The 21,792-nt window shown below is 24.3% G+C and overlaps 4 protein-coding genes across 4 annotated transcripts; 3 read left to right on the top strand and 1 right to left on the bottom strand.

Annotated features, from left to right (window-relative positions):
* Window positions 1–9,657: 9,657 nt before the first annotated feature.
* On the bottom strand, window positions 9,658–11,326 carry LOC128957004 (uncharacterized). The gene has a single exon (XM_054302721.1). The coding sequence runs from the start codon at window positions 10,791–10,793 to the stop codon at window positions 9,771–9,773; it is 1,023 nt and encodes a 340-aa protein (XP_054158696.1). The 5' UTR covers window positions 10,794–11,326; the 3' UTR covers window positions 9,658–9,770.
* Window positions 11,327–14,663: 3,337 nt separating this feature from the next.
* Window positions 14,664–15,163, top strand: LOC128957069 (uncharacterized). Its single transcript, XM_054302785.1, has 2 exons — window positions 14,664–14,820; window positions 14,909–15,163. The coding sequence occupies exons 1-2, from the start codon at window positions 14,664–14,666 to the stop codon at window positions 15,085–15,087; spliced, it is 336 nt and encodes a 111-aa protein (XP_054158760.1). The 3' UTR covers window positions 15,088–15,163.
* A 1,566-nt stretch (window positions 15,164–16,729) lies between these two features.
* Window positions 16,730–18,477, top strand: LOC128957079 (ras-like GTP-binding protein Rho1). The gene is made up of 3 exons (XM_054302795.1): window positions 16,730–17,470; window positions 17,583–17,633; window positions 17,798–18,477. The coding sequence occupies exons 1-3, from the start codon at window positions 17,315–17,317 to the stop codon at window positions 18,167–18,169; spliced, it is 579 nt and encodes a 192-aa protein (XP_054158770.1). The 5' UTR covers window positions 16,730–17,314; the 3' UTR covers window positions 18,170–18,477.
* A 2,002-nt stretch (window positions 18,478–20,479) lies between these two features.
* Window positions 20,480–21,622, top strand: LOC128957032 (ribosome-recycling factor, mitochondrial-like). The gene is made up of 2 exons (XM_054302748.1): window positions 20,480–21,106; window positions 21,181–21,622. Exons 1-2 carry the CDS (start codon window positions 20,640–20,642, stop codon window positions 21,620–21,622), a joined length of 909 nt encoding a protein of 302 aa, XP_054158723.1. The 5' UTR covers window positions 20,480–20,639.
* The last annotated feature ends 170 nt before the right edge of the window (window positions 21,623–21,792 follow it).

Raw genomic sequence — 21,792 nt, 5'->3', positions numbered from 1 at the left:
TAATTTTTGTCTATTTATAGTGATATTAAATGTTGACGCAATATTTAACGTTGACCCAATATTTAATGTTGACGTAATTAATTATTTAACACAAAACAAAAATTAAATATTTATTTAAATATTATTATATTAGCACTTATTCACTGTAATTATAAAATAAATTAGACTTACATGTTGTCTCTTCGGTGTCTCGACTCGAACTGAAAATTGAAATTAATTTTTGTCTATTTATAGTGATATTAAATGTTGACGCAATATTTAATGTTGACGTAATATTAATGTTGACGTAATTAATTATTTAACACAAAACAAAAATTAAATATTCATTTAAATATTATTATATTAGCACTTATTCACTGTAATTATAAAATAAATTAGACTTACATGTTGTCTCTTCGATGTCTCGACTCGAACTGAAAATTGAAATTAATTTTTGTCTCTATTTATAGTGATATTAAATGTTGACGCAATATTTAACGTTGACCCAATATTTAATGTTGACCAAATATTTAATGTTGACGTAATTAATTATTTAACACAAAACAAAAATTAAATATTTATTTAAATATTATTATATTAGCACTTATTCACTGTAATTATAAAATAAATTAGACTTACATGTTGACTCAATAATTATTTATATAATATAAATGTTGACTCAATAATTATTTATATAATATAAATGTTGACAATAATTATTTATATAATATAAATATTGACTCAATAATTATTTATATATTATAAATGTTGACTCAATAATTATTTATATAATATAAATGTTGACTCAATAATTTATATAATATAAATATTGACTCAATAATTATTTATATAATATAAATGTTGACTCAATAATTTATATAATATAAATGTTGACTCAATAATTATTTATATATTATAAATGTTGACTCAATAATTATTTATATAATATAAATGTTGACTCAATAATTTATATAATATAAATGTTGACTCAATAATTATTTATATATTATAAATGTTGACTCAATAATTATTTATATAATATAAATGTTCTCAATAATTATTTATATAATATAAATGTTGACTCAATAATTATTTATATAATATAAATGTTCTCAATAATTATTTATATAATATAAATGTTGACTCAATAATTATTTATATATTATAAATGTTGACTCAATAATTATTTATATATTATAAATGTTGACTCAATAATTATTTATATAATATAAATATTGACTCAATAATTATTTATATAATATAAATATTGACTCAATAATTATTTATATATTATAAATGTTGACTCAATAATTATTTATATATTATAAATGTTGACTCAATAATTATTTATATAATATAAATGTTGACTCAATAATTATTTATATAATATAAATGTTGACTCAATAATTATTTATATAATATAAATGTTGACTCAATAATTATTTATATAATATAAATGTTGACTCAATAATTTATATAATATAAATATTGACTTAATAATTATTTATATATTATAAATGTTGACTCAATAATTATTTATATAATATAAATATTGACTCAATAATTATTTATATATTATAAATGTTGACTCAATAATTATTTATATAATATAAATATTGACTCAATAATTATTTATATATTATAAATATTGACTCAATAATTATTTATATATTATAAATATTGACTCAATAATTATTTATATAATATAAATATTGACTCAATAATTATTTATATAATATAAATATTAACTCAATAATTATTTATATATTATAAATATTGACTCAATAATTATTTATATATTATAAATATTGACTCAATAATTATTTATATATTATAAATATTGACTCAATAATTATTTATATATTATAAATATTGACTCAATAATTATTTATATATTATAAATATTGACTCAATAATTATTTATATAATATAAATATTGACTCAATAATTATTTATATATTATAAATATTGACTCAATAATTATTTATATAATATAAATGTTGACTCAATAATTTATATAATATAAATGTTGACTCAATAATTTATATAATATAAATATTGACTCAATAAATATTTATATAATATAAATATTGACTCAATAATTATTTATATATTATAAATATTGACTCAATAATTATTTATATAATATAAATATTGACTCAATAATTATTTATATATTATAAATATTGACTCAATAATTATTTATATATTATAAATATTGACTCAATAATTATTTATATATTATAAATATTGACTCAATAATTATTTATATAATATAAATATTGACTCAATAATTATTTATATATTATAAATATTGACTCAATAATTATTTATATAATATAAATGTTGACTCAATAATTTATATAATATAAATATTGACTCAATAAATATTTATAAAATATAAATATTGACTCAATAATTATTTATATATTATAAATATTGACTCAATAATTATTTATATAATATAAATATTGACTCAATAATTATTTATATATTATAAATATTGACTCAATAATTATTTATATATTATAAATATTAAGTATAACAAAATGAACAGGTAAAATCATACTTTTGCCGCCATTATTATTTAAAATAAAATAATAATTTTGATCTATTATATCTTATTTTTGATGCTCTTCTTTGATAGAATTCTAAACGTTAAAATTTTTACCTAAAATTTTTTACTTTGGCCGCCATTTTCTCTATGTTCCCGAAGAGATATCAAAATTTTAATGCATATTTTTATGCTTACTTTTGATGCTCTATTCAAATCTATACTTAAAAAAATTTTCTTAAAATTTTCTTTACTTTGGTCGCCATTTTGTCTATGTTCCCGAAGAGATATCAAAATTTTAATGCAACTTTTCAATACATTATTAGTAGTCCTCTAACCGAATCTGAAGTCAGAATTTCAAAATTCGCAAAAAAAATGCTACACACACACACACACACACACAAAAAAGGCTCGTATAGATTTCAGAAAACAAAACTTTTCAAGTTTTTTTTGAATATATGTTTATATATATATATTCAATAAATATTTTTTAAGTACATTATTACGACAATATGCCATTGATTTATCATATTTTTTATATAAAAAAATTAAAAATACGTTAATTTATCGAAATTATTTAGTTATTTCATTGCTATTACAGGGAGGATATCGATGCCCAACACGTGAATTACTACACGTATTATTATTATTATTTTTTAAAAAAATTTTGTACTAAAAGATAATGTACTCAACTGTACACATGTTCTCCAAAATTGATGATTAAATTGAATTAAACTTTTTTATAAAAAAAATTTTTTTTGCTCAACAAAGTCATTGATTGATTGAGAAAAAAAATTTACTTAAAATTTCAAGTTTAATATATTTAAAAACAATATTTTTAATAAAACAACCAATGTCATTTCATTATAGAAAATATATATAAAATTTTCCATTTTTATTATTAAATAAATATTGATACATATTTATAAATTACTAGTAATATTTTTAAATATTAGATATAGATAATGCATCCTATATATTAGATATATATATATACTGAAAATTAGTTAATAATTTATTTTTTAATCAATTAAGTTATATTTTTCATTTTTTTAACAGTAATTATCTATCAATAAATGATAGTTCACTTAATTTGCACATGTGTTTCATGCAAAATATTAATGAAATATATTTTTTTCAAATATATAGCTTTAATATATATATTTTATAAATTTATAAATTATATTAAATTCTAATTAATTTAATAATAAAAAATATATATAGTTATTAATACAGACAAAAAAAATAATATATTTTAATAATTTTAAAGCTATTATTAATATCTATTGGAAATAATATTCAGTTAAAAGATTTATTTCTATAAAAAAATTGTTTACTAATAATTAGTGTATTGATTAATAATTTTTTATACTCTATTAAATAGTTGTTATAATAGTTGCTAAAAAACGTCAAATAGTTGTTAAAATAGTTATTTAAACTGTATTAAATAGTTGTATATAATTGCCAAAAAAGCCAAATAGTTATTGAAATAGTTATTTATTTTCTTATAAATATTTCAACTGATATATAATTTACTTGTTTTCAGCATATTTACAAAAATGATTTATATAAATAAACTAAATATTTCTATTGTTAAAAAAGTAATATGAGTTGATAACAGTTTACACATTTTATATAATTTATATAACTATTACTTTTTGTTTTTACATATATTTGAGCAATATTTTAAAATTTAATGCTTATATTTTTCAAAATAAATGAAATAGTTATTTATAAGTTTTTATAGTTGCTAACCTAACAAATAGTTATTTATAGTTATAATAAAATTTCGGAAATAGCGTCCACTGGTCAACTTCGGTGGACATACTAAGTCCCAGTTATAAGCGTTAAACCGACAAAATAATTTTTTTAGTTGGAAATCAAGACACTACTAATAATTGATTAAAATGTAATAAAAATGTTTGTTTCGATATATGTTTTTTAAATAATATATTAATAACTAAATTATTTATATATCTACAAAAAATAAATTAATATTAGCTAAATATAGTTTACATTATAAAACTTATGTTCAAAAAAAAATCTTATGATAATTTTTTTCATAAGCAAATATTTTTCAATCAACATAAGCAATATATTTGTCTTTATTTTTAAATAAATTGATAAAATTATATTTCATCTAAAAATATAATATAATTTTTCCATTAAAATGTTGATCACATGAATATATATATATATATACATTTATTTGAGTTTTATATCAAAAATAATGGTTAATATAATATATATATATATATAAATATTGAATTATGTTTTTTTGTTTGTTTGCCAATAATATAGAAATTATGTTTTTATTATTATATGCAATAATTTACTAATAAATTTGAATTAAAATATTATATTATTAAAATAATTTTAATGATAAAATATTATGTTACATATTTTATTGCCAACAAAATTCAATGTAAATGTTTGTTTTTTTATATATTTTTCAAATAAACTTTTTTTTAATGATAATAAAAGTAACTTAAATTTATTATTAGTTTAATAGTAATAATTGTTATATTATTAATAGTAGTTTTGTGAAATATTGTATATATTAAAAAAAAAACATATTTCAATTTAATAATAAATAAATTATTGCAATATTGTTGCTATAATTTTTTTGATAAACAGTATATATCTATATTGTTATACTATTTTTACTATTAATTATTATTATTATTTTATAGTCATAAATAAAATCAAAAAAACTTATGTGTTTTTTTCTATCCATTAAATGACAAATGAATTTTTACGTTTTGTTAATAATTTAATGATAATAATAATAATAATTATTATTATTATTATTATATGTTTGTCATTGTTTTGTTGGTAAATGTTATATAAATAAATAATTATTTAGTTTTTTTTGTGTTTTGTATTTTGTTTGTCCCATTAATTTAGCCATATTTTTTCCGCTACACATTTTTTTTATCAATGCATCACTAATTTTAATGATTGATTCAAACAACAAAAATATATCTATATATATATAATTTTTATCATTAAATTTTTATTTATTTTTTTGTGTCTCAAAACTATTATGTAATACCATATAAATTAAAATTTTTATACCATAAATGTCTATGAACTTTGCCTGTCATTTATAATAATATTAATATAAATAAATAAAAAGTAGACAATAATCTATTAAATATAATAATTTATTTTAAATACTCTCTCTCTCTCTCTCTCTCTCTCTCTCTCTCTCTCTCTCTCTCTCTCTATACTGTATAAACATATTGTATGATATTGTTGTTTAAGTTTTATTTGAATATATATAATAATTTATATATATATATATATACTGTATATATACTGTATATTATTTATTTATACATATTATTTATTATACAACAAAATTTTTGTTTATTCTAGACAACAACAACAACAACAACAAACTAAGTGAGCACAGGTAGCTAAAAAAAATTTTAGAGTATTAATGTTTTTATAATCCTATATACCTGAGCTCTCAAATATGTATTATATGGTATTTAAGTATGTATTACATAATTACCAGTAAGTGAGTGTGTGTGTGTGTGTGTTATAAAATATATATTATAGTTGTCTTACATGTATATATATATATACTGTATATATAGGGTATAATAATATTTGACAAACAAAATTGTTTTTTAAATGTCTTATTTTTTGGTTTTTATTTTATTTTTTGGTTTGTTGTAATCATTAAATGTATTAAAACATAATAATTAAAGTCTATATAAACATATAGTATCTATAATTATAATAAATATTAATAATTTTGTTGTTGTATATACTATGCATTTAACATAACTATACTAATACAGTATATATTTACACAACAACACATATACAGTACTATTACATGACTTCATATAATATAAAAAATAATAATTAATTGCTATAAAATTATTTATACAGTACATACCAGTATAGTTAATATATGCAATTAGACATTTGAAAAAAATTAAATATATATAAGCAATTAAGTATTAATAGTTTACAAGCAAATAATAATAATTTAAGACACACTATACTATTAGTATATAAATATACTGTATTTATTATACAGGTATTTCATGGCAATACTGTATTTGTTTAATAATATTGTAAACAATTTAATTTAATTACTAACAAGCACTGGTACTTTTTTTTAGCTCCGATATGTTGTTTTTTAACATGTTTTTTGTGTATAAATAGTAATACAAACATTTTATTTTGCTATATCTTAATTAACCTACCTGTGCAGTGTCATAATTTTTTAAAAACACTATTTATAATTATTATTATTAAACAATACCTTGATTACCTTGATATCAATTAGTAATTATATTTTAAAAATTAATTTATTTATACAAAACAATATAATCATTTAGATTAGTTACAGTAAAATATTTTTTGAATATTTATATAAATTATATTTTTAATTGAATAGTCATATAATAAACCATAATCATAATTTACATTAAATTATAGCTATATTTTATTATTTATATATAATATTTAGAAAATATATTTTTGTTTAAAAATATATAAAAAGCTTTGAAAAATGTTTTATTTTGTTTTTATAAATATATAAAAAAAATTAATTCATAAAATTATTTTAGTTTGCAATAACCATATATAAACAATAAACAATATATTTTAGTCATTAATTATTTAAAGAGAAAATATTTTTTCTAACTGTTAATTATTGCTAAAAATACTTTATTTTTATTTTGATGTTTTTATTTAATTTATCCAATAAAATGTTATTTACATAAATGTATTTTTCAATGTATTTTCAATTTATAATTTATAAACATATTATTATCCAGTTTAGACTTGTCTATTAGTGTCATTGAAATACAATATATTAATACTTTAATTAAAATGTATTATAATATACTATATATATAATATATATATTACTTGTATTATATGATAAATTTAGTCAACAACTAAAAATCTATAAATCATAACAAACTAATCATATTTCACATTCAAATTTATTTTTGTTCAAAAATAATATCATATTATTTATAAACTATAATTTAAATATTTAAAAATTAATAATTATTAACAATATTAATAAAAAAATTATTTACATTTATATTTAAATATCAAAAATTATTGTAGATATCATTTGTGCTGTTAAATCACATGAAATTAAATATTTATATTTCAAAATAATGTTTTTTGATTATATTTTATTTTACATTAAACTATAAAACTTTGCACTTTATTATTGTGCAAATAATTTTATGGAGATATATGTGTTTAATTAGAGCATAAATAGTGGTATTTTTGTTTGTTTTTTTTTAAATTTTTTTTGTTATAAAAAAATCAATTGTTTTTGATTACCCACATAATAATCTACCAGTGCACTAATAGTCAATAACTAACAAACACATAATATAATATATTTTATTAAAAAAAATTATTTATTACTTCATTAAACATTAATAATTATAAAAAATAATAAATAGTAGGAAAAATAATTGCAATTAATTTTGTTTTATAAATTAAAACTTAGTTTTTTTATTGCATTTAAAAGTTATTTTTAAAATTTCTTTTACAACTACTTTATATATTATATATATTTTAAATCAATTATATTATTATTAATAATAATAAACTCCTTATGTGTTTAAAAAAATTAAATTTTTACAATTTTTTTAGTTATTTTTTAATTTATTATATTATTTATTTTTATTTATATATATATAAATATAAAATTACAAATTTATTTTTTTTAATTTATATACTATAATAAAGTAATAGTAATATTTTTTTTCCTTATAATTGTATAGTATTTTTATACTGCATTACAAATAGTTTTTTTTTAATTTTATTAATTTAGTTGTACATCACATTTATGAAATATTGTTTGTTTTTTTTGTAAACTAAAATAATAATTAAAAATTAAAGTTAAAAATTAATCCAGGAGAGATTCGCCGTATATTTTTACAGTATATTATATATATATAAATTTATATAATAATAATAATAATAATAATCTATAATCATATCCAACATATGCACACACACACACACAGATCCAGTGGTTGATAGGACAGTGAGATAATTTAAAAATACCGGTGCTTGACTTGTAATAGTAAAGTATACAAATAATAACATTTTGTAACAATAATTGTTATAATGATAATAATAATAATAAATTTTATATATATATCTTAATAAAATCTAAATATGTTAAACACGTTTCAATCTCTCTCTCTCTCTCTCTCTCTCTCTCTGTGCTGTAATAATTATTAACAAAATTAAAAATAAAATTTTATAAAACTTTTTTTCAAACTAATTACACAATAATAATAGTGAATTGTTTTGTGACATCAATTTTCAAGCACCGGTATCTCTTCCTTTAAAAAAAATAAAAACATTAGAGAGAAAAATAAATCTTAAGTGTATTTTTCAATATATATAAAATAATTATATATATATATATAACTTATAAATTCAGTGCACATTTTTTTGTTTGTCAATTAAAAAAAATTATTTTGTGTATATAAAATAGATATTTTAAAAAAACAATTTGTGTATAAAAAAAAATAAAAACATTTATAAAAACATTTTATTTTTGGTGTCTGTGTTTTGTTGTCTAAACTAAAATTTTTGTATTAAAAAAAACCGCTATTAATCGCTAACAATCAAAAATAAAACAATTAGGTATATACTGTATATATATAATATTAATAAAACAAAAAATATTATACTATATTTTATCAATGATTTGATTCAATTTATTATTTTCACACACAACTAATATTAATAATTTTTATAAAAAAATGTTATTTTATATTATTATTAATTAATTAATAACTTAATATTATTTAAACGATTATTATTATTAGATATTATGATGTATTTGAAGTCAGATCCGTTGATTGATTTTTTTCTTTAAATTATAAAATTATATTAAAGTTTTAAAATAAGCACTTTTTTTCCTGAAAAACAACTTATATATTGTAAATATATTTGTAATTAAAGTTATTTTTTTATAATTATTTGTGAGATATTTGTTTTAAAGAGATTTGCACTCATTTTTTGTTTAACTTTTTTGTTTATCCATAAAAAACAATAACAACTTTTTTTTATATTAAAAAACATTATTAATAATAATAATAACTTTTACTCTCCAAAAAAAAATTATTAATAATAATAATTATTAAACAATTGATCACTTAATGGACGGTTATGTGTAAAGTATGTGTCACTGACGGACGGACAGGTAGTATATATATAAGTACTGCTAAACCGGTGCTGTCGACGGTGTACTCCTAGACGTTGTATGCGATCGCTGGGCTGGCGACGGCTGTCCATTGGGATTATAGCAGGCCATCGGTATTGTATTGTTGTGACCACTACTAGTTCGCGGTGACGGCTGTATTGAATAGCTGGCTGCCGACGATGTTGAGCTGCGCGGTTCACGGCCTCCGCCGAGACCACTATGACCTCCTGGTTGGTGATGATGTTGTTGCTGATGATGATGATGCATATGATGCGGATAGATCTGCGGCGATGGTTGCGAGCTAACCGAACCGCCCGCACCGATCTTGTACTGGCCGGTCGAGTCTAGACTGTGCCGGGACAGCGATCGCGAAGCGTTCAGACTGGACAGTGTAGACATCTTGAGTTTGGCCATATCTTCCAGACGGGTAATGTCGCTGAGCTCCTGGTAGTTGGCGTAGACTATCATCCAGACAAATACGTTGACACCGATTAGCAAAAACCAGATGATAAGCATTGCCTGATGATAGCCGAAGTACAGGTCGTTGACCAGCGACTGGAATATTATGGTTAGCGTACGCCAGGCGGTAAATACGGCCATTGCCCGCAACCAGTGGACAAACTTGATTTCATGCTCTTTGCGTAGGGCTGTCATCAGTATGAGCGACGATACCAGGAGATAGACAGCGCCGATAAACAGTATGACCGCAATGACCATCAGTGTCCGGCGTATGTGTTGATTGCCAGAGTAGACAAACAAGAAGCTGATACCAAAACTACGGAAATGTGTCGTACCGGGAGCTGCTTCGGCCAGACAGTAGGTGTCGAAGATGGCCAAACTGATCTGAAATAGACTTTCAATCAGCGTATAGATGGCGGCCAGGTAGCTGCCCTTTTGGAGATCGGTAAATATAGCGTTCCGGATGATCGGTCGACGCTCCCACCATTTAAGTTTTACTTTACGACTGCCGGCCATTGTCCGCGATCGGGTTGTCGCTATGGAGGTCGTACTGCGACCGCCGTACGAGTGTATAGATGACGGCATTTTTTTTGGTGGTTATGTCGGGTATAGCTGACGGGTTATATGTGTCGGGCAGTTACGGATGGGTGAGGAGGATGGTTGGGATGTTAGAGCCGTGTGAGTGTGTTTGTGTGGATCAGCTCTCTATTGATGAGACACACGCGTATCATATATTTGAGACAATCATTGTTATGATGTTGTGGTCAATAGTTTTTTTAAAACTGTTGTTCATCTGATGAGCGCTCAGGTAGGGTCTCAACAAAAAATTCAACATAAAAACTACTATTCAATGGTTGGATAGTTTTAAAAAAGTTGTATTGTTTTATACATATATTTTCAATTTATCCGATATGATGATGATGATGGGTTCATGGGTAACTGTGCAGCAATGATGCTTATGAGGGTATGATGCTGATGATGCTGGTGATGGTATCACCTGATGATGATGTAGTAGTAGTAGTAGTAGTAGTAGTAGTAGTAGTAGTTTTAGAAGTAGTAGTAGTAGTAGTAGTGACCATATGTGACACGACACGACACAACCAGTTGACACAACATATATATATATATATATAATTATATCTACTGTATAGACTATATATCTATTCAAACAGACAACTCCTTCATATAAATAACAACATATACATTGAGAAAAATGGCGTGAATTGGTTTAGGGCGAGGCATATATACAGAACAAACAGGTATACCGTATACCTGTCCCGCGTCACGTGACTCATCCATGCATAGGTGTGTGTGTGTGTGTGTATGTGTGTGTGTGTCTGTATTTGTATGTATGTGTGTGTCTGTATGTGTATGTATGTATGTGTGTCTGTATGTATATATGTGTGTGTGTGTGTGTGTGTGTGTGTATATGTGTGTRTGTGTGTGTATGCATTGCACAGGTGTTTGACGCACAGGTAGCACACACTGAGAGAGAGAGAGCAGACATTCATAGCCCCCCTCTGACACTACATACAGGTAACGTCACTGTATATGACTGCTTGTTTGTCTGTCTATATATATATAATATAGTAGACTATTTATGTGCTTATGTATATGTCTGGTGGTGTCACCACCATAATTATTATTTTGGTGACACAACCAAAATATCAGTGGCGGACACACACACACACACACACACATCATAGCATATAACTTACCCACAAAAACACACCTGTGTTTAGGTGTTTTCAAAACAAAACAAAAAAAAGTTTTTTTTTCTCTCTCTCTCTATAACTAACTAACTATATCTTTCACTTTTATAGTTTATTTTTTTTATATAAATATGATTTATATATTTAATTGTCTCACAATATAAGTTATATAAATTTTTTTGATAAATAAAAATAAAAACTTTTGTCACAAACAATAAATGGGAATTTGAAAACAATTTCAAACGACAAATACAATTGACTTTTAACACGAAAATTGTTTTTTTTAAAATAATGTTTTTTTACAAGACTAGACTTTTTTAAACTTATTGGTTGTTTGCGACACAAAAAAATAAAAAGTTTTTTGTTTTGTTTTTTTATTTATAATTTTCTGGTGAAACTTTATAATATATTATTTTATACAATATTTTAGACATAAATCAATTCTTTTTGTTTTTTGTTATATTTTTTGTGATACCATTTACTGATAGAAAACTAGTGCCAACTATTTTGGATAGTTTTTTAAGTATATATATATAAAGTATTGTATATAAAAATATTGAAAATTAAATTTACAAAACATTTATACAAACAAAAATAAAAAAAGTTTTCTATACTTTATTTTGTGTATGTATTTTTAAATTTCATAGTAAAGGTATTTAAACACTAAAAACCAAAATTATACATAATAATGAAAAATTGTATTTATTTTTTTTTTGTGACTATATAGGTATAAATTATACAGTATAATAATAATACTTTTTTAACAGTAAAAATACAATATTGTTTTTTTAGTATTGAAAAAATAAGGTTATCTATATGTGTTGTGTGTGGCTGTCATTTAGGTTTAACATTGATTATGATTTATATATATATATATGTGTGTTATATTACACACACACACACACACACACACACACACACACACACACACACACATACACACACACACATTATTGACAAAAAATATGTTTATATAGTTATGGTGTGTAATAATTTATAATAAAATATTATCACTAAATAAAAAATAAAATAATTCATGCATTTTTTATTGCACACACAATTCATTACTATTATTATTATAAATATAAAAATATTTCATTTGAAAATAAAAATGCATTTTAATTTAACATTAATCACATACACACACACATATATATAATATAAAAATTAAATACCATAAAATGTTTTTGTTTATAATTGATTAATAAATAATAATTATTTATTTTTTGAATAAAAAATATGTGTTTTATATATATTGTCAATAATTTTTTTGTGTGATTTTTTTTATTGTTGCTGTGATTGTAGTAATTAATAATTTTTTTTATTAAAATGTTGGCCGAAACTGAATCGGCCGACAGTCCACATATGGCCAACAATAATGATAATAATAATAATAATAATAAAAGTAATAATAATACTAATCATAATAATAGGAAAGGCCTATTGGAAACGGTTATCTGGGTATTGGTTCTCTTTCTAACCGTTTCCGTACCGTTTATGATGACATTAATAGGTGGGTAGTAATAGTAATAATAATAATACTTTTCAATTAATACTAACGGTTAAATACATGTAGTTATCCATATCATTCTGATCAGGTACTTAAACATACCTGTGCTTATATATGACTATCGTTACACACATATTTCAATTTGTAGATATATATGTGTGTACATATTTATGTGTGTGTATGTGTGTGTGTGTGTGTGTGTGTGWGTGTGAGTGTGTGTGTGTTTATGTGTGTGTTTATGTGTGTGTGTGTGTGTGTGTGTGTGTGAGTGTGTGTGTGTTTATGTGTGTGTGTGTGTGTGTGTGTGTGTGTGTGTGTGTGTGTGTGTGTGTGTGTGTGTGTGTGTGTGTGTGTGTGTGTGTGTTTGTCAATCAATTGTAACTATTGACAAATTTCTTAATAAAATTATACTATAAATTTCAATTTGTGATATATATGTGTGTGTGTGTGTGTGTGTGTGTGTGTGTGTGTGTGTGTGTGTGTGTGTGTGTGTGTGTGTGTGTGTGTGTGTGTGTGTGTGTGTGTGTGTGTGACTGTGTGTGTGACTGTGTTTTTGTCAATCAATTGCAATAACTATTGACAAATTTCTTAATAAAATTATACTATAAAAACTAATTGTAAATAATAATAATAATATTTATAAGTAATTATTTATATTAATTACTTTAGTAAAGTTTCTTTTATAAATAAAATTTAAAAAAACATGTTATTCAAGAAAATTATTATTAAAAATTAATGAATCATAATATAAATTCAAATTTGTTTTTTATCAATTTTTTTAATCTAATAAAAATAAAAATAGTTAAAACTAATAATATTATCATAAATATTTATATTTTCAATTATATTGCATACAAAATAAACCTGTATGAATAATTAATTTTTTTAAAATTATTATTTAATTAATTTTTTTTAAAATTATTATTTAATTAATTTAGTTAAATATAGAAACTTATATATATATATATATATATTACAAAATAATATTAAATTTAAAAAAAAAAAATTATTATCACATTTAAAATTAATTAATAAAAAAATTACATAATTATTAATACCTAGATAATTTATCTATCCCAAATATTTTATGATAAATTTTTAAAAACTTAAATCTATTATAATTATTAAATTTATAATTATTATTTATTATGAACCATTGACACACCCACACCTACACATACAGGACTGTTACATATAGACGACTGTCCCCATCAGTCATACATACCGATAGTTATGCTGTTGGCCGGCCTATCCATGAGTCTAAACAATATAATCAATTCGATTGATAAGTATTCGCCGCCCAAACAATCGACATATAAGCGCCGTAAGCATATGGTATCGGTGCTCAACACAGTGACCAACTGTGCCGCTATGGCATCATTTATTGCCGGTACGTTTGCTATACCATATCAATTAGATAATAAAAACCATAACTTATTTTTTTAAATTGATTATCTCTACCCCCCCCCCAAAAAAAGGTGGTATAGGAGTCTATGGTTCGGGTAAGCCATCATACGACCGGCTTTCCCGTGACTACTGTAATCCAATACTCTATTTGTTTGCCTTTTGGTCGCTAAACTTGTCGTTCATATTCATGACATTAATTGGTTGCATACTAACCGTCGGGTTTGCCATTAAATTCATTAGAACTCCATAGTAAAGATACCTAACCAACAACAAAAAAACTACCTGTCCTTCAATTGTGTCAACAACAAAAAACAAACAAAAACAAATGGACAGTCATATCATCAGTTATATATTGTTTCATCTATATCTCTAGTCATATACAGTATATATATAGCGTATGGACAGCTATGTTGTCGTTAATTAAACCACAAAAAAAACTTTTTCATAAAAAAATATTTATTAAATAAGTTTTCAAAAAACTTTTTTTTTTAATAAATTTTATTTTCTAGTGATTCATACATTTTTAAAAGTTAATATTGATTTGTTATGTGTGTGTGCGCCCCCACACACACACATAGAAAAAACAACCTAACAGTGCAACAAAAAAATTTATTATTATGTAATATATATCCATATTTATCAATACATTATTATTATTTTTTAATAAAAAAAAATCATAATAAAATAAATTTTAATAAATCAAAAAAAAAATCTTTAAAAAATTTATTTTCTATCAATTATATGTCATAATATTTTTTTTATTGTGTATGCAAATAGATTATGTAATCATAATTTCTAAAAATAAAATTTCATAGTAATTTTCTTGGGGAGGGAATTTCCCTTAAATAAATTTTTTTTTTAAATGTACATACTACGTTTTTCCCCCCAATATTTTTATTTTATTTTAATTTGTCATTGATATCATTACTTTCAATCTACACACACACACAGGTATTAAAATAAACATATAAACTTTTTAAAAATTTCAAAATACCATGTTACATTAATGGCAATAAAAATACTACCCCACTAAAACTTTTATTTTTTTTTCATGATAACCCCTTTACACTTGAATTTATAACTAACTGTAATTCAATTCAATAGGAGTATTCAAAATAAATAAATTGTAATTGAACTATACACATTGACATTAATTGTGTAACGTTATTTATGAATATTTAAAAATTTTGTACTATGATAAAAACATATTTGAAATCCTCTCTCTCTTTCTATGGGGAAATTCTTGACATTCCAACTGATTTTTTTATATATATATATATATATACATAACTTCCCCCACATAGGGGGGAGGAGGAGAAACAAGCAAGTTTTATATATATATATATATATATATATATATATATATATATAGTTAAATTTGTTTATTTTTACCTAGAACATTCTATATATATATATATATATATATAAACATAATTAAATAAAACAAAATTTTTTCACATCATACAATATTAAATTATTGGTGAGTTCCCCCACCCCCCGTATGTTGCCCCACCCCTTTTCAGTATAAAACAAATTTGTTTGTGCGCCCTATAGTTACCAAATAATCTATTGTAAAGGTTATATATATATATATATATATATATATCAATATATTTATACACTGTATATATACAATCGGGGAAAAATCCGGCACCTGGTTATGCTAAAAATATAACATTACTAGTAACTAATATGCACTACATATACACTAAAAATGCACTATAGGATTGCCAGATGATAAAAAACCCTAGATTTTTCCAAATTGTAAATATCCCTTAAATAATAAAACTAATGTACAAAATGTACGTTAATATTGCACTCAACAGTATTTACTGTATATATATTGCCTGCAATGCCTCACCCATTGTATAGCATTAAACATATAGCTATAGCTCTCTCTCTCTCTCTCTCTCAATGAAACACACTATCAATGCTATTATACATACACACAGTTTTGTATGACTCATAGGCTCGTATAGAAGGGGACCAATAGTATGGCATTAGAGAGTTATAATGAGATAACCATTTTATATGATGAGAGTTATAGTGTGTGAGAGAGAGAGAGAGAGAGCTATAGTGTGTATATGTATTGTATGAGAGAGAGAGAGAGACTATGACTCTCACTGACTGTGACTGTAGTGTCAAGTGTTGAGTGGACTGAATGACTGACTGTTATTGTCTGCATATATATCACTGACTACTGACTACTACTATAGTGTGTCTGTAATAAACACCCGCCGATAAACAACTACTGGTCACCCGATTGTTATCGAAGGTCCCGAACCAACCAACCGACCAATTGGTGACCTAACCGAGTGATTGGACACAATATAGTGTGAAGACAGTGTTTGTGTGTGTGTGTTGTGTTGATAACCATCATCAGCATCACAACCACCGACGGCAACAACAACATAACTAACCGGTCGCTCGAAGACGACGACTAAGGAGGAAGAGTAGGAAGAATAACAAACAAAACGATGGCATCGATTAGAAAAAAGTTGGTTATTGTTGGCGACGGCGCCTGCGGTAAGACTTGCCTATTGATTGTGTTCAGCAAAGACCAGTTTCCCGAAGTGTATGTGCCGACAGTCTTCGAGAACTATGTGGCCGACATCGAGGTCGATAGCAAACAGGTATAGTGTTTTGGGTTGAATGTCCAAATGGCCAGACATAACCCCACCCGATATCTGCCGACACATTGATAACTAATTGTTTGTTTTCTCTTTCTCTCTCTGTAAACAATAGGTTGAGTTAGCTCTTTGGGATACCGCCGGCCAAGAGGACTACGACCGACTGGTTAGTAGTTAGCCATTGATTTTAAGTGTTTGTTTAAATACACATTTATTATTTTTGAAACTACTGGTCACTCACTACCAGTTCTCAACAAATTGATTGATGTCTAACTAACTGATTGTTGTCTATCTATCTTTCTGTCCATCCATCCAATCAAACCAACACAGCGTCCACTATCCTATCCGGACACCGATGTCATACTAATGTGTTTTAGCATTGATTCGCCGGATTCGTTGGAAAACATTATGGAAAAGTGGACGCCCGAAGTCAAGCACTTTTGTCCGAACGTACCGATCGTTTTGGTCGGCAATAAGAAAGATTTGCGCAACGATTCGAATACGATTCGGGAGTTGGCCAAAATGAAACAGGAACCGGTCCGATCGGAACAGGGTCGGTTTATGGCCGAAAAGATCAACGCATTCGGCTATCTGGAGTGTTCGGCCAAAACCAAAGAGGGCGTACGGGAAGTGTTCGAAATGGCCACTCGGGCGGCACTGCAGGTGAAGAAAAAGAAGAAAAAGCCGTGTCTTATTGTTTAGTGTTTTATTATCAAAAAAAAGGAGAGGTTTTTACCCGAAAAGTGAGGACAGATAGAGAGGGAGAGTACCGTACGATAGTGTAGTAGAGAGAGAGAGAGTGTGTGTTTATGTTTAGTAGTCGTGCACTTTGACATCGATATTATTATTATTATATTATTATAATTATTATTTTCATTATTATTAATTAATTAATTAACTATTATTATTATTTTAATTGATGATTATTATTATTATTATATAAGTTAAATTGATAATTAATTTTTGATTTGTGGATAAATATCTAATTCAATAATTCAATTGATTTTTATTTTTTATTTGTGGAATTTTTAATTAATTAATTTTTTTCAAAATTTATTCATTGATTGATAATTATTATTATTTCATTTTTTTCCCCACTTTCTCGAGAGTTTGTTTTGTTTGTTTTTAGTTATTATTTGTATTTTTTAACTGAAAAAAAATAATTTTTAAGATAAGACATACCATTATTATTATAGAGAGAGAGAGAGAGAGACGACACCCCTTTTCGCTCTCTCTTTCTCTATGAAGTCATTTTCAAGATAATAATAATAATAATAAAAAAAACTCTGTATAAATAAATAGCTTACTGTCCACACACATACACATTCACATTCAGCCACCCTCCCCCCCCTACACACAAACACATTTATATATACATTATTATTATTATTATCTATGTATCACAGATAATAACTGTTCCCTTAGTTTTTTTTATTAATGAATTTTATTTTATTTTTGTGGTCAAACTCAACAACAACAACAACTCATAACCGTATTATTAGTAATAATTAATTAATGATTTTTTTAAATTTATTATTTGATTTTTTCCCCTTTCTGTGAACACCAATTGATTATTTTTTTTTTTATTTATATACAGTATATACTGTGTGTGTATATATATATATTGATATATTGTTTTAATTTCTAGAAATTATTATTATTACTAATCGTTTTATGTCTATTATCATTACAACAAACAAACAAAAAACAGAAATAGCATATAAATCTAAATAATAATTTTGTTTTTTTTTAAATAAAATTATTATTTAAGTTTCTAAGTGAATATGTGTTGTTATTCAATAAGAAATTAGTTAATATATATTTCATTAGATAAATCTTATCATTTATTTTTTAGATTAATTTGTTTTTTGTGTTTAATGTTAAAACATTTCTTTATTTTTCTGTCATTTTAAATGTTTAAAACACAACAACAACTACTACTACTACTAAAAAATCCCTGCATTTTATTTTCAACTGACTTTTAATAAGACACAGACATTACATATAGAAAATTAATTTATAAAAAAATATATAATAATAATAATTGTTATCATAAAAACCAAAACAAACAAAAATTGTGGCAAAAATTTGGACAATTTTTTCTTATTTTTAAAAAAACAAAATACTATAACAACAACAAAAACAAAATTGTTTAAATTTACTAAAAAAATGTTAATTTACTTTTAACATTATTATAAAACAAATTAATTAATTATGTAAGTTATTTATATACATGTATATTTTTTTATTATATATATATATATATAAAAATATACATGTTTTTATATAAATAACAGTTGTCCTCCAAAAAATTTAATATTATTATTATTATAAATTATTATTGCATTAAAAAGGCAAATATCAAAATTGTTTTTATATATATATATAAATAAATAAATATATGATATGATATATATTTAAAGAGACAAAAATTGAAATGAAATATATTTAAAAAAATGAATAAAAATATATTATATGAGCTTTTAATACATTAATAAAAACTATTTGGAAATTTAAACAAAACAACAACAAAAAAAACTATTCAACACTTGTTTTATTATTTATTTATTTTTTTTTAATATAATAATAATTATTATTATATAAACAAATATATATCAAATTATTATTATTAAATACAATAGTATTTAATATGTATTTAAATTATGTGTTTAAAATAATCGCATTTCAATTGCAAATTGCAATATAGTAGTACCGATAAATTAAAAACCCGGTTAATTAAAAACCAGGTAAATTAAAAACCCGGTAAATTAAAAACCCGGTAAATTAAAAACCCGGTTAATTAAAAACCCGGTTAATTAAAAACCCGGTTAATTAAAAACCCGGTTAATTAAAAGCCCGGTAAATTAAAAACCCGGTTAACCCCTGGTTAAACAAAAAAAAAACGGTTTGTTTCGCAGTTTAGTTTGGATATTAATATTCAATGTATTTTTCTATACGGTTTGGATACTAAACTACTATCACTACTCTAATACATGTATTAATAGTATTATGTTTTTCTATGACGTGTGTATTATCACGTGATTCGCACTGTTTTTCAATGTTTTTAGTTTTTATTTATTATTTATTTATCGATTGATTGATTGATTGGCCATTACTTTTGATTTCTCCGCACGGGTTGGTTGGCCACTGGAAAAAAATTTAAGATATTATTATGAACCGAGCCGTACATCTGAGGCCACTGTTATTGGCCACATGTTTGACGACACGCGCACCGACGACGGCGGCGGCGGTAATCACTGTTGTTGGTGACCACCAACAGCAATGTATTTCGGCGATAAGTTTGCGGACTTTTGCCACTACCGTAGGTTATCATCCGAGACGACGACGATCATCATCATCATCAGTACAACAGCAATGGCCACTACTGACTGCTGGCTACTGTGGCGGACAACTTGTCAACTATACATCGGTTAGATCGATGGCCAAAAATCGCGACAAACCGAAAGACACGAAACAACGAAAGGGTGTGAAACCTAAGGTCGTACTGACCGACGATGAAATGACTGAATTGATTCCCATCAGCGAACTGAAGATCGAGTTGTCGGCAGTTGTCGATCGGTTACGCAATGACCTGACCAACAATGTCTGTGTCCGCAGTAATCCGCAGGCCATCGATAGGTATTATTATTAGTTGTTATTAGTTGTTAACACCCGAACCACACCAATTGATTTGGTTATCCATTTTCAAACAGTTTGGTGATCGACATCAATGGTGCCAAACACCAGTTGAACGAATTGGCACCGATTATACGCAAAAGTCCGCAACTGGTGGTCATAAATCTCGGCGCAATGCCCGAAGCAGTCAAACCAGTGTTGGCGGCTATGGCCGAGTCCGGAATGAATCTGAATCCGCAACAAGAAGGCAACGTACTGTACGTAACGATACCGAAAGTGACGCGCGAACATCGCGAAGGTCTGGCCGGAAGTGCCCGTCAATTGTGCCAAAAGGCCCGACAAGATATCAAAGATATTCATTCGACGTTTGCTACGTATGTACGCAAACAGCGGCAACGGTCGCACGTATCCGAAGATCTGGTCAGCAATGTTAACGATAATCTCAAATATCTAATCGATGGCCGACTAAGCGATTGCGACCAACTGTTGAACCAAAAACTTGATGAACTGTTAAAATAATAAAAATCATAATTTTGTTTTGTTTTGCATTAAAACATCAATAGTTTTAAAAACTTTTTTTTAATTAAAAAAGTCATATTTATTTCAATGTTTACAATATTATAGATAAATTAATATTACTATACTTTACAGTAGTATTTTTTTGTTGAAAAAAATTTATCACATCTATT

Source organism: Oppia nitens, unplaced genomic scaffold, assembly GCF_028296485.1.
Source record: "Oppia nitens isolate AA-2021 unplaced genomic scaffold, nextdenovo-longstitch-racon4-pilon3 scaffold35_pilon_pilon_pilon, whole genome shotgun sequence".
Taxonomy (NCBI): domain Eukaryota; kingdom Metazoa; phylum Arthropoda; class Arachnida; order Sarcoptiformes; family Oppiidae; genus Oppia; species Oppia nitens.
This window is presented reverse-complemented; position numbering and strand designations above follow the sequence as displayed.

Excerpts from the sequence above, each read along its gene's own strand:
- LOC128957004 (XM_054302721.1), bottom strand. The coding sequence starts at position 10,793 with ATGCCGTCATCTATACACTCGTACGGCGGTCGCAGTACGACCTCCATA.
- LOC128957069 (XM_054302785.1), top strand. The coding sequence starts at position 14,664 with ATGCTGTTGGCCGGCCTATCCATGAGTCTAAACAATATAATCAATTCG. Across the intron at positions 14,821-14,908 it reads TATGGCATCATTTATTGCCG|GTGGTATAGGAGTCTATGGT; the intron begins GTACGTTTGCTA and ends CCCCAAAAAAAG.
- LOC128957079 (XM_054302795.1), top strand. The coding sequence starts at position 17,315 with ATGGCATCGATTAGAAAAAAGTTGGTTATTGTTGGCGACGGCGCCTGC. Across the intron at positions 17,471-17,582 it reads TCGAGGTCGATAGCAAACAG|GTTGAGTTAGCTCTTTGGGA; the intron begins GTATAGTGTTTT and ends TGTAAACAATAG. Across the intron at positions 17,634-17,797 it reads AAGAGGACTACGACCGACTG|CGTCCACTATCCTATCCGGA; the intron begins GTTAGTAGTTAG and ends AAACCAACACAG.
- LOC128957032 (XM_054302748.1), top strand. The coding sequence starts at position 20,640 with ATGAACCGAGCCGTACATCTGAGGCCACTGTTATTGGCCACATGTTTG. Across the intron at positions 21,107-21,180 it reads AATCCGCAGGCCATCGATAG|TTTGGTGATCGACATCAATG; the intron begins GTATTATTATTA and ends ATTTTCAAACAG.